Source organism: Telmatherina bonti (genome assembly GCF_933228915.1).
Source record: "Telmatherina bonti genome assembly, chromosome: 20".
NCBI classification, from domain to species: Eukaryota; Metazoa; Chordata; class Actinopteri; order Atheriniformes; family Telmatherinidae; genus Telmatherina; species Telmatherina bonti.
The window spans coordinates 16,176,209-16,190,399 of record NC_136618.1 but is presented as its reverse complement, the minus strand read 5'-3'; the positions used below and the strand labels follow the sequence as shown (position 1 = coordinate 16,190,399).

Genomic DNA, 14,191 nt, shown 5'->3' with positions numbered 1-14,191 from the left:
TCATATTTTATATGAATCTAGTAAAATTGTCTTAAAAGGCTCACCAACTAATAACCCTCATGGGTCTCGACATGCTCTAACAACAATCTTCACTTATGACATGACGCTAAATTCAATTAATTATTCCTATTATTGTAAAACTGGTGGCGTATTTTGAAGAACCTACCTGTGAGACTTCAAGTCTGTCTGAACTCAACATTTAACATTTCAATAATATTAGCAGCACTGGTCAGCTTCTAACAACCATGTATGCAGATAAATACTCCAGTATAACTATAAAAAAAAATCAAAACAAACATCAATAATACTGCTCTTGGTACTTTCCAGGTGAAAGACATCTACAGAAGTAAAAAAAAAAAAAAAAAGTCCTATTTTTTTCAAATCTGATGAGTAAAAACAGCTTCCTGAAGACAGATGTGTTCTTACCTTTCCTTCCCTTCCTGTATTGTATATTTAACTAGATGTAACAGAAAAGAGCTCAGATTTTACTTGCTATGATAATAGACCAGAAGAAAATATTGTGCATTTTACAGTTTAAAAATGCAAATACTATTAGTCTGGGTCTCTTTAAAATATTTTGCATTCAGAGCATGCAGCATCCAACTTTTAGGGTCTTTACCGATTGTTCAGATTGCCTTTTAACTTTTTCCTACATGCAAAGATTCTGCAAAAAATGAAACACCACCACAAAGGGAGTTATTTCTCCTGAAATGCTTCATTTTTTGTTGAGACTCTTTTTCTTCAGTATTTTGCCATGAAACACATTTACCTCATGAATTCCTGCCTTGTGGCTAGTTTGGCAAAACAAACAGAAAATGAACAGCTAGGTACCATGCATTCTGCCATTTTTGATGTCAGATGACAAAACAAGGATAAATGAAGGAGGTTTCTTAAAGAAACAGGAGCAAAAACAAAGCTTTTCATACAGAAAAATATTAATGAAACGAAAATGTGGTGACAATATAGGGAAGGATAGTTGATTTTTGATATGACCCAAACTGCACAAGAGCAACTGAGTCGAACAAAAGAAAGATCTGTGGCAAGGTGTTCACACATGGACCAATATAGATTTATTGTTCCAAGGGGGTGATGAGGCAAGAACAGACCAGAAATGGCAACATGGTAATGAATGAGCTGGGGTTAAGGATGCAGCTTAAAACCCTCAAAGGGCCTCAAAACAGCCAAACCAAAAGGAAAACAGGTGTATAAAGCGGTCTTTTCCAAACAGAATCAGCACTTGTTGTTAACCTTAACAACAAACCTAATAGAGGTTATGCTACTGGTATCACACCCACAAACAACAAGATTTCATAACTACAAACAAAGAAGCTAAACAAGGAAAAACAAAGCTGATCGATCAACATCCACTGGAAATAACAAAGGTCAAAGTTCACCCACCACAGCAAGCTTGGGGCGAACCATACTGAGCCAACCCAGTTGCCTTTGAGCAAAGGATTCCAGGTGTCTCTTAAGTCCCGGCCATTAGTGGAATCAGCTGAGTTGGAGCTCCAATTATCCAATGAGAAGGGAGGAGGAGAGCATGTGACCGGTAGGACCAATCCCAGCCAGGAGGCAGCCAACAGACTTTTGAAGGCGCAATTGATCACAGGTTAAGGTTATCAGAGTCAGCAGGTAGTCGAAGAGCAGGAAATCAGCAGGCAGCCATATCAATTTTAAACATAAAAAATTAATTTAGACCCCTTTAAAAGACCCCTGAATTAGCCATAAAGATCTAACTGAGTATTACTGTGTCTGTGCATTCTTAGGCTAGTAGACTGAGAGGATGAAAACATTGAGTGTATTTTGTTTCAGTTTGTTGTCTTTTTGCCTTGATTGCAAACTCTTTCAGACCATTTTACTAATACAATGTATATTGCCACTTAAAATTTAAAATAATTTTTCATTGGTGAAAGGAAACTTGTGTATTAGCTCGTTAGCATGCTATGTTTACAGTCTGCCTCCTTGTGCACGTAGAAAATGGAAAAAAGATTCAATATTTCAGTTTTCATGGCTACAAAATTGAAATGACTCAATATTCATCAGCCACACTTGTATTTTTCCTTTGAGCTGTCCACCTTTCTCCTCTACTGACCTTTTTCCCTTTAACAGACATGGGCCCAGCAGCTTTTTGTCATGGCAAATATCCTTCTATGACACATAAAGTTGATGTGAACTGGCAGAAGTTGTGTGGCTGAACAGTCTCAAGCAGCTCGTGGACTACCTGAAATAATTAACACATTGAACTTTGTCAGCGCACTCGTTCTCTCAGCTGGTGGTTCAGAGGAAGCGTCATGAATTATACATTTAAATACCTCCGCCTCCTTTTTATTCGCAAGCATGCCTGTGTATTTTACCAGGAAAATGTACACGTCTCTCCAAGCAGTGCCTGCTAAAAACATTGCTTTCAACTGGAAAGAGAAAAAAAACATACATTGTTTGTTTAAGTGAGGATTAGTAGACAAGAAATCACGCTTCTAATGTTGTGTTTTAGCTCTGTGTGTGTCTGCGGGTGTTTCAGGTGACATACTGTACAACATGCTCATTCAGGGTAGAGGTACAAATGATGAAGGAAGGGGGTTACAGAAAGAGGGCATCGCATGTGGTTAAAGTGGGGTGTGTGCTGCAGGGCAGCTGGGGGCATGGGGAAAGGGATTGGGTGAGGTGTAGGGTAAGAGGGGAAAGGAAGGGGGGCAGCCTTGGTTTCCTGTTCCCCAAATTCCCAGCTCCAGTCTGCAGAGCAGGTACACAAAGCCTCCCTTGAAAGTTTTTGGAGACGGGCGGCGGGATGAAACGCAGCCACTGATGGTTAACAGATCTGTCCCCCTGGACTCCCCTCCCTCTCCCCTCCTGCACTGCAAGCCAGTGCTGCGTTTGTTTACACTCTCCCAAGACTTTTTAGCATTTTCTGGCCAGGTCGGTAGACTTGGCGGGTTTCCATCCTGCTGACTGCCATATTCCCAGACCAGAAATGTCACTTACCACTTTGCTCTCCTTCATCCGCCAGTTAAAGCCTTTGTAATCCCACAGAACAGCAAAGTCACCCAGGATATGGAATATTTTCTCCTGTCCCAGTGGATTCTCTCATTGTGCCACCCCCTCTGTGTCCTTAGTCCAGAGTGGCAGAGTACCGAAATCATTTCAGCCAACTGGAACGGGACATTAACATTCCTACTGGGCCAGTAGAGAGAAATAGAGCCAGCCCAAAGAGAAGATAGTAAGAGAGATAAACATGGCATCAAAGCGTGTGTCTCAAAAACAGAACGGCTTTGCACATCGAATCAACTTTTAGTATGCAACTTTAAAACCGTCACCTATCAAACATCAATATGCATGAAAAAGCTGCACACTGTTCAATGTGTTGTATTCTTTTCTTACTGCTCCTTTTCACAGTTCAAAGCAAAATAAAATCATCACGCATGGAGGGTTGATTTTGTGGTCTTTTTACTTCTTCAGCTCATATGTGGCCTGCAGGTTATGCTGTCCTGTCTTCTCGGCTGCAAATGGCAAACAGCACGCAAAATAAATTGTTATCAGTTAGAGCAAAGCCATGGCTGTCTGACCTTGTGTGCATCATTTGTCTTGTGATCAATCATATTATTTCCAGTTCCAAGCAGCAATGATCTCTCACTACCTGCTGAAAGAAATGTCTAAAAATCAAGGGTTATACTTTCTAATATGTGGAGTTTAACTATTAAACAGTTTTTCATTGGACTTATGCACAAGATTTTTAGGGCAGGTATCAAAATCTCAGACGAGAAGAGGATTGGAGTAAATACAGCAACTAAACAAGACTCGACCCCTCTGAACATTATAAAAAGGCCTAATCGATGCGTTTGACTTGGACTAACTACCTTTTAACTAGTTTTTGGTCCATTGAAGAAGTCTGCAGTGGTATAGTTGTCCCTCGAGAAGTGGGTATACTATAAGTGGGAATTTTTTGCCCTTGTTTTAAAAAACAAAACAAAACAAAACAAACAAAAAAAAAGCCCAGAAAAACATTGTTTCATAAAAAGTGAAATTTAAGACTACTCTATTTAGTTCACCCCAAAAATCCATCAGTATATCTGCTCATTGTCACATAATTTCTGCTCTTCAGTTTCAGGGAGGAAGAGTTATGAAATGACTTAACCGATACTGGCAGATAGAGCTGGTGAGAGACAGGCTCATAGACTTATGTACAAATATCTTTATTATGTCTATGTTCAAGCTAAAGTTAATGCAGCGAATGGTTAACTGCACCAGTGTAACATCGGTGATCTTAGCTGAGCCGCTGGTGCTCAGTTATGCAGTCCTTCATATGTGTTCACACATGTTGTTTAGTTTACTTCAGATTAAGATGACCAAGATCTGGTTTGCTTTGCTGTTAATGCTAACTTTTTCTTGCATCAAACCAAGATGCCTGATAAAAGACACGGATGAGGTCACACCCTGACCGGATGGCCATACTTTGTTGATGGGACTTAAAAGCTCCCTAAACGACGCTGCATGTTGGGAGGAAACGGTACAACTCCTTGGTACAAAGGATGATAGTTACAGCGACAAGGTGTTGTGAGAAAAATGAGATAATATGGAAATAAAGAGATACTTCAGATGAGGGTTTGTTTGGAAGTGGAGAACAGTCTGTTAAATGTTTTACACGTTAGACGATGAAGTGACCATTTGAATATTAAAACGAATGTATTCTAGGACATAAAACAGCAAGAGGACACTATTATAGAAGGAATAAAATTACAAATAATAACATACAGACCACCTAAGAAACAAAGTCCACCTTCACGTCAGTTCTACCTAAAAGGAAAAAAAAACCCAGAGGGGAACAGAAACATCACCCGTGACTTATCGAGCAATAACAAGCCAAGGTGGGACAGCAGGCTGTTTTATTAACGGATGACATCCAGTTTATTAAAGTGGCTCAGAGGCTCCCACTCCTGCCAGACGAGAAGGAGCCTGGCCTCGGTTCGAGACCTAACTGTGGAGTGTCGGCCCAATTAACACCCGAGAAGGAGGTCCTTGAAAGAACACACACACACATAATTACACTACAAGTGCTCACACACACCGCACACAGGGAGGTCCAAAGGGGGCTGCAAAATAAACCCTCAGGGACGCGGTACCTCATAGCTCGGGAGTTAGCTAAGAAGTCAGCCGCGTGCGTGCCAACTCACACACATTTGCTGTTGTCGGGTGGCCTTAGCTCGTCATATAAATCCCTGCCACTCAACTTTTGATGGAATAGTGCGGTGGGCCTAGTAAATACGAGGGCGTGTGTGTTTGACCGCAGATGCAGGTGGAGCTTTGGTGTGGTCGGGGTAGACGGCAAGCGGCGGGTCCAGCTCAGGGCCCTGACAACGCCACTCACACTCCGAAGGACCCAAACCCTGCAGCCTTGCAGTGATTGTGAGCTGTGGTGAGGGGGTTACGTAAAAGAGTTGGGGAGTTTGTTCAGAGAGTGAGTTTTGGCAGTAAATGAACTGCAGCAGTTGTTGTACAAGTAATTATAATTAGCAGGAGGTGTGCAGCAGGGCGCTTCGAATTCCAAAATACTCCTGTCATGCCCATCCCATGTCACCCTCAGGAAAATACAGCTAATTTATTATATGATAATATGGTTGGGGCCCTGGTTTCTTTTACTTTGTTAAAATTTTCTCCTAGTTATGTTTTCTGAAACAACTGAGGGCTTTACCTTTACAAATTTGAAATAAAAGTTGGTGTCTCCGCTTGGCGATGAGAATTTCTTTTTATATGCAGTCAGTTGGACCATCTGGGAGCTGAATTGGTGTAAGCGATGATGAGGGAAGAGGGAGAGCAGACATCAGTGGCTGAAAACACCCACGTGGGTGTAATGATGGCTGAAACCGAGATCCTCCATGTTTGAGACAGAAAGAAACAACATTGCAATCAGCGGGAATCAAAAGAGTTAGATTTGAACACGTTCCCTGCTCTGGTAAAAATTACTCCTCTTGTGCAAAACAATGCTTGAAAATCCAAAGTAATTTCTTGCTGTTTAGTATAAATACGACAAACCGTCGCTGACCTCTCAATGACACAGCCCACTCACTCTGCAAGTCCATCGAGCGCCGTAACTAAAATGTTTTTGGCCCGATCAGACCGACCACCGACATACATTGATAGCATTTCACAGTCCAGACTCGTTTGAGAAGCCTTGTCTGCTTCGGACAGGCATAGCTTTGGACACTGGGCTCTGGAGTTGACAGTCCTGGCTGAGATCCCTGGCATCCACAGTTCCCTGATTACCAGCTGTCCCTTCCCCTGCTCTGCCTGTCAATTCCCGGTAACTGAGAAATAAACAAACAGTAAACAAAGGGCCTAGTTTAGCACCGCCACCAACCACAGCATGACAACAAGGCTGCCACTCGCTGGCCTAACTGAGCCTTAACCTCTGTAAGAGCAGTAAACAGGCCCGTCTTAAGAAGGAGTTTCAATCAGTAACACTGGCTTCGTCTATCCTGCCTCAAGACAAACACCATCGGCCAAACGAAGCATACAAGAAATGCAGAAGGAAATCCAGGACGAAGTTCAAAGGTGGAGCAGAAACTTGGTTCAGCTCTGCTGAGGACGGAGTTGGGCCTTTTTCTTATTGTCTCAATCTGCAGACATCTGCTTGCTCCAGAGACAAATTCCCCTAACTCAAGACACATTAGCCACCAAAAGAACACAGGCCTATTAATAGGCTTCCTGCTCGTAAAAGAGATGTGGCTCATGTGGATGTGGATCAGGTTTTTTGGAGGGAGTTTGATATGCATGTAATACAATATTAGTTCAATTGTGATGCACCGTCAGAGGCCCCCACTATGGAAATCCGCATGAAATCACTGTCTGGGCAAGATCGTAAATCACCGATGGCATTGTTTATTATTGCACTACAGTTTTATGGAGGGTGAGCAATTCGCTGGGACGTCCAGGAGAGGAATGCCCAGTATGGGACCTGCAAAGGAATTAGCCCTTTTTTTTTTCCCAGAAGGGGGTTTGGTGGGAGTTCAGCAAAGATCAGGCCTCTTGGGAATTTTATGCTTACTGTTAGGCCTGATTAAAGCACAGGAACATGGAGGAAAAGGCAGACTTTGATATCATGGTGAGGGATGACAAATCTCAGCAGCAATCAAAGTTCTGATGGAGGACTGGGAGGAAGGTAAACGCCACCAGCCAAACAGACCAAAATCTCCTCTTTAGTTTTAGACAAGCAGCCAGAGCAGCTGGCCGGCGTGCACCCACTCCTTCTTTCACAAAACGTCTAGTCTGGTCTGACTATTTCTCCTGCGGTCTCTAAACATCGGGAAAACTTATTAAAAGGAACAGACGTCTACTCTACGACAGAAATCAAGCCAGCTCAGATCACGAGACACTTTTTAATAGATCAGCTGTTCAGGAGCAGGAAAGACGCACGAAGGGTCGATTGTGACGGTACCACCTTTGTTTTGCTTCATACGTGTGTGCTTCACCTCAGCTATCACTCCCACTCAATGCGAACACATAATTAATCTGGATATTAAACGAGCGGCGCAGCTGTAAATAAAATTCTCTGCATGATTAATTCTCTGGCGTGGTTTTGGAGGCCGTACACTTTCTTCCCTGTTCGGGTTAGTGTTACACGCCGGACTGTCTTAGCTCTGACCACCTCATAAAATCTGCCTCATAAATATTTTTTATTCTTAAGTCATTTAAACTAAGTCAGCTCTGTGTGAGACCGGAGCGGTTGAATACATGCAAATTATGCACTGAAGCTGTTATTATATTTTGGAAGAAGTATGGGCTGGGGGGGTGTGGGGTTTGGGAGCCTCAAGAATGTAATGTGCATGTCAAGAATTGTACTTAGTAGGATCTCAGAGGAATCATGAGAAAAAGGCAATTTGCAGAATTGTGACCACAAAAACAGAGAAAGTGTTTATTTAAAGTGACATCACTTGTACCTCAAGTAGTAAAAAAATGTGTTTATTATTTAGAAACAGACTGGGTGTAAAAAAAAAAAAAAAAAAAAAAGGGTTTAAATAGCGATTGTGTGGATTTAAAGGACATGATTAGCATGCTGGTATGTGATGTTTGGTCTAGATTTGTGCCAGCTCTGGTTTCTGTTTGCTTCCTGGTGGGATTAGTGGCTGAAGCATGTGGCATCAGTGTCAATCTGGACACTAGAGAGAGACAGTGATGTTATTCTACTAACGTCAATACACCATTGGAGGAAGAGGAGAAAAAAAATGGCTTTAGAAATTTAATTAAAAAAAAAAAACAAAAACCCAAAACTGAGCTAAATGTAACAGTTCACAAATCAGTTTTATTAATTTAAACACAATCAAATAATGTCAAAAACATCTGTACACATATTTTGCAGACACTACAATCTTTTGCGTTTTCACAACGAGGCCCATGTAGTGTAAAGTATTTCCAGTTTGCATTTATGATTGCAACATAATAAAAAAAAAAAAAAAAAAAAAAAAAAAAAGCGTGCTGTATGAATCTATAAAACATTTCCTCTATTTACCTACCATTACCTTGATCTAGCAGCAATATGTAGATACCCCCGGAGTGTGCGGGGAGAAGTTGTTTTGAGACAAAGGGGGGTCTGTTCAAGGCGGAAAGGGATTCGAATTGAAATGCAAAGGCCAACAGTGATCATGTGCAAAGGAGGGAAAAAATTAGAAACACAACAAGTGGGTTTCTGTTTAAGAAATTCACAGTCGATAGCACATGTCCTGTAAGTTCACAAACCCCTCGAAGTTAGTGGCTTTTCTCTCACTGTTAATTATGGTTTCCCAGTCCACAGATGTAGAAGCACCACTAAAAGGGCTTCATGGGTTTCGGCTACTTCAAAAGAAGGACACAATGTATTTTTCAAAGTCAAAATAAAAACACTACATCATACAAAATTACGCTTGCTGTACAAGAGTTTTCTTTTAATAGTGCTTGTATAAAAGATAATAAAACCTATTCAAGCCCGCTTCTTTAAATATCCAATTTTTTTTTTAAATTTGTTGTTAAAATGACTCTCAGTAGGCAGAAATATGCCGTCTGTTTCTGTTCAGATACATGGGGTCAGGGCTGCAAGCTGGTGAAATGCCATAAGAACACACGTTGTGAGCTACCTGTGTGAAAAGCTAAAAAAAAAAAAAAAAAGGAAAAAAAACCCAAAATAAACTATTTCCTTCGAAATGCGTGTCTAAAGAGGACACAGAGCAGAGGAGAGATGTTACTCTATATATAGTTGTGACTGATGTTTTCTGAAAAGGATGAAAAAACAGAAACAAAAAGAAAGGTCCTTGACACTTGACATCCATGCTTTTGGTCTTGACAAAACAATTGACAAAATCCCGTTATCTACATATTTGTTTACCGAACATAACTTGAACACATCAACACTTTCAGGTGTCGCACACACTCGTGTGATGGGATGCCTTATTTTTATTTCTTCTTTTTTTTTGTCATTACTTCAGTTAAAAAGCATTGCCATCTTTCAAGAGCATGTACCTAAATGAATATAGGAAGGAATAGTCCAGTGATTACAAACTTACACACACAAAAAAATGATTTCCTCTGTACACGATTGTCTCAGCATTGTAAATAAAGTTTTTGTTAATTTTCTTAAATTATTAGAAAACCCCCTTTTTTTTGTTGCTTCCATAAACGTCTTCCTCTTGCTGTGGTGGAAATGAAAAGTACTTTGTAAAAGGCACGAGTCTTTTGTCATCGAGGTACCTTCTCCGTGGCGTGGCGCCACTCACAAAGTCTCTGTTCATAAATAAGAAGCGCATGACTCCCACACCCAACCCTTGATGGAGGAGCAGTCACCGTGTCCGTCTGTCCCGTTGTGGAAGGGAGACTTTAAAAGAAGGTAAACCAGAAGAAGAAGTGGCGAAGAGCAGAAGCGGGATGAGGAAACGTCACCGCCAGGAGTTGCAGGCTGTGACTGACTGCGGCGATGCTAGGTGAAGCAGGCGAGGCCACCGCTAGCTCTGCTTTCCTTACAGGTGTGAACCCTGACAGAGTCCCAGCGCAAAAGGGGGGCGGGGCCGTAAAACACTTTGACAGCTTCAGAAAACGGCCGATTCACAGTAACCATGGCGAGCAGCTGCTGCGCCGTAAATTCACCTCACTCTCCTTTGCTTTGCAGGGAAAAAAAAAGAGGAGAAGTTTCAGGTTAAGACGACGTGTGACTATATGTCGGCACATTGACTGCATGCTTCTTTTTTCCACTCTGCTCTTCTTCTCTTCCTTTGTAGTGAAAGACAGCACATGAGGGGGGCTTCTCTGTTTTCTGAGCTCTGGAGGCTGCGGCAAGCATGAGATGGGGCTGGAGGGCGAAGGTTAAAGGTTGCTTGATGTGCCGAGGCGCAGAGGGGCGTACGATGGTGGTGTAGTGCTACAAGTACTCCAGATCAAGAGCATGGTGGAGGGCCATGAGGTCTGAATGGCTGGAGATCCTCCAGAAGGGCATGTTGTGCTGTAGGAGGAATTCAAACATGGTTTTAGGACTAGTTATGTCACTGATAAGTCAAATACCAGAAGACTATGTCATTTCAGTCTTTTATTTGCAAAACAAATACATATAATTAGGTTCTGGCACTTTAACTAATGGAGAGTTTACATTTAGTCCACATTTAACTGATAATGTGGCAACATTTTGCATTTGGTTAACATCCGAACAAGAACAGACATTTGATGTGAGTAGAAAGGGCCAGCATTTAAATTAAAAACTGTAATGCTAAATTCTTGTTTTGTAAATAAGGACAGAAGAAATCTGCTGATCTACCAATTAAATACTGTAACCTATTAATAGAAATAAAAAAGAAATTATGTAGTTCACACTATAAACATAGAACATTGTTAACTTCCTGACATTTGCATAAAACTCCAGTCAGATTTGGTTTTTTCTACTAAAATTGGTGTGTTTTGTTAACAAAAGCCACTTAAACTGCTCAGTAGGACAGCAATCATTTCAATAACACCCCAACTGCTCCCTGGTGCACGTGTCAGCGCAGCCATATTGTACATCTGTACGTCTAACTAATTTCTCCGCTGCATTGATGTCCCGTTTCATACCAACAAACTAATCCAGCAGCTGCCTTCAGTCTGAAGTGAAACGAACTCCCTACGGTGTCTTCTGAATGAACCTCCTGCCTGCCAGTGTGTTTTTAGGACAGTGCAAATGAGCTGTTGTTCCCAAGCAGAGGATGGGGGGAGAAACCTGAGTCGCAGAGAATGAAAGGAGCTTGTCAGGTAGAGTCCTCAGCTCCTCAGTGTGTGGAGCCCATTACCCTCCCCTTATCAAAGGTATGGCCTCTCCCAGGCATATGTTCCGCTTAGGAGAGCCTGCACTGACCCTTAAAAAGCTCTTTGCTTTTTGTTTTGTAAATTGTCTTTGCTTTTAAGTTTAAAAGCTAGAGATGTTATCTCTGCCTTCTCTCCCAGGCCATGGTAATAACTGAAGACAGAATTGTTTCAGGGATTGTGGATTTTTTTTTTTTTTTTGGAGGGGGGGTGAGGAGAGGTGAAAGAATGAGGACCAGGAGAACTTTCAGACATTTTGCTTTTGTAGTTCCACACAGTGTCACGTCTGATATGCGCCTCATGACGGGTGAAATTGTTGTGTTATTTCACGTCCTCTCTGATGTTGACACAGAAACCTTTTACTCCATGGCGTGTCGTGGGATTCGCACCATCCCTCAGATGAGGGGGGAAAAAAAAAAACACCTTATCCTTCCATCAATGTCACACTCCAACAACTCAAGACTGAGTGAAAATATTTGCATCTATTTCCACAATCATCCCTCAAGACCGCATTCCCAGGGCGTGTTCGCTTTTCATAACACAGAGCTATTGCTTTACACTTTTATCCAGGGTGAAGGTTCTTACTTCTCCCTAATCACACTTCGTGCATCCTCACACTTACACTGTGTTTACTGATAAACAGGTGAAAAGGGAGCTGGAAGCTTTTCAAAGGGAGGCCGCGTCTTCGTTCTGACAATGCGGCACAGCCAAACTGTCAGGGAAATATGTTCCAATGCTGCTGATTAATTTACTGATGAAGTTTGCCGTGTGCTGCCTTTGGTTTCCGTCCAAACCCGATGGGAAGGCTGAATACACAAAATGTGGAGCAAGAGCCAACAGGTAACATAAAAAGGGCAAGTCAAATGTCAGATTCATGTGACACGATGCCGTGGTGTTTTCTAAGAGCGATGGGGGAGGCGGGCGGGAGGGGGGGGGGTTGGTGGTTGCCTTCTTGATCCATCTCGTGCTAACAGGCTTGTCACTGCAGTAAATATTCTAATTTCATCAACAATGATTTAAGCTTCCTTTATGTGCGCTCTATTTACGATGTGCCTTCAACATGCCTGAAAGGACTTGTCTAACATTACACATGCAGCATTCACACCGCTCACAGCTCCAAACTGGAATATATAATTATGCCATCTCCTGCTCTCCTGCTCTGTAAACCTGAGCTGGCTGAGGAAGAGCGCTGATTACACACTACAGACTTTCTCTCTTGTACTTGGATGCTTTCTAAGAGGATAAACGAATAAAAGCAAAGCAAGATTGTTAAGAAGAGCTAAAGATTTTATGCTTCGGAAAGGTATGGTCAGTATGTTTTGTGTCCCGTTCTCAACAAAGCTCCGACCTTGCGGACTGAATATGTGGCACCTCTTACCTTTTTTGAGCCTTGCTCCTCTTCCACCCCATCTCCAACAACAATGTAAACAACTTTCCTCCCGAACCTTTGAATTACTCTCTCAAAGCAGCTCTCCTTCCCTGTGGAGGAGTCGAGGGGAGGATGTTAGTGGAGTGTTGCATGAATGCAAACATTCACACTGGCACAATACACACACACTCACAGTTGCAAAAACACTAAATAGCAAGTTGAAGCACAAGTACAAGGTAAAACAGACTCTTTAAAACACCACTCTGACAAAACAGGGTAGAATGTAAACAGTGAGTTTGGAAATAAGATGTGATAAGATCAGCCCTCAGATAAAGACAATCTTAAAAGCATTAACTTTGCCCCTCTCCTCCTAAAACCTGGGACAAATGGACAAATCACTCATGCATGTTAAAGGGTCTGTTTGCGCCTGAGAAACCCATAGCTACGCTCTCTTCCAACTCTGAAGCGACGGGCCTGAAAACATTGCAACAGGGAAGTTTGATGTTTATTTTTCATCTGAAACAGTGAAAAAGGGGGTTGGTGAGGAGGAACAGGAGGAGGAGGAGGAGGGGGGGGGGGTTCTGTTGCTCTCGAATGACATAAATGTGCAGAAGTGGTTTCATATGCAGAGATGGAGGAGCAGAGGCCTGGTGAGGCCCAGTGCAGAGCCTGCTCCAAGAAAATAATCCCAGGCTGATTAGGACTTCTCCCTCACAGAGGAACATCAACCCTCTCCTGTGACCAGATCTCCCACTCTGTCCACGCCTTGGCCCTGTCACTTAGGTAGCATGTGTGTGCTTGATGTTTACATTCAGCAAACTTGAAATAATAAGCGCACGTGTCCCACGTTGACAGCCAGAACACAGTGGGCAAAACAAAAGGAGAACCAAATCACTCATTCAAGCTGCGTTTTACCTATTTTGGTTGCGCTGTAAATATTCTCAATAGGAAAGACGACTCCCAAGCCGTAGAGCAGGACCTTCGCCAGGGCGGGGATGAGCTGCGTGGTGGTCACCAGGATGTTCACACAGTTTGACCTGGAGAAGAAAGTGAAGAGGTGACATCATTCTAAATCACTCTGTGGAGGGGGGGGGGCAAAAGAAAACACGATCTGAAGAATATGAAGACACAGCAATGTATCAGTTCCTTAAAACATGTCCTGAAAATGAAGGATTGCCTTCTTTTTCTACTGCAATCTCTCAACAGTCGAATTTGTCAGAATTAGAAGAGACAAGCTGTCCAAAAGACAAATCCGCAGCATTGTTTCTTTTTTTATCGCCTGGAATGGAGCGGACTTATTTACACCACATAGAAGTTTATATATGTGTGGTGTGGGACTGGCTACAATTTTCCTCACTGGAGTCCTACCTTGAGTGGATTAATGTTAGTGCTTTCAGTGCCAGTGTTAACCAGGAGTCCGTCAAGGCTTCAATTTCTGCTCGCAATTGCAACCAGGCTTCCCTTTTGGCCGGGCCCAGCAGACCTGAAATGCAGGGTAACATTGTTTGGGTTGGACCAGCCATCCGAATACCAATGAAATGT

At 42.4% G+C, this 14,191-nt stretch overlaps 1 protein-coding gene across 8 annotated transcripts in view; it reads right to left on the bottom strand.

The window, feature by feature from the left end:
• Positions 1–8,336: 8,336 nt before the first annotated feature.
• The window catches only part of eya1 (EYA transcriptional coactivator and phosphatase 1), a 64,642-nt gene continuing 58,787 nt past the window's right edge, over positions 8,337–14,191 (bottom strand). For all 8 annotated transcript variants that reach the window (XM_079259697.1, XM_079259699.1, XM_079259698.1 and 5 more), the window contains 4 exons: positions 14,018–14,132; positions 13,565–13,686; positions 12,659–12,759; positions 8,337–10,453 (listed from right to left, as the gene is read on the bottom strand). In XM_079259697.1, coding sequence (XP_079115823.1) covers positions 10,373–10,453; positions 12,659–12,759; positions 13,565–13,686; positions 14,018–14,132 — 419 coding nt within the window. In that variant the 3' untranslated portion in view covers positions 8,337–10,372. The remainder of the gene's footprint in view (positions 10,454–12,658; positions 12,760–13,564; positions 13,687–14,017; positions 14,133–14,191) is intronic.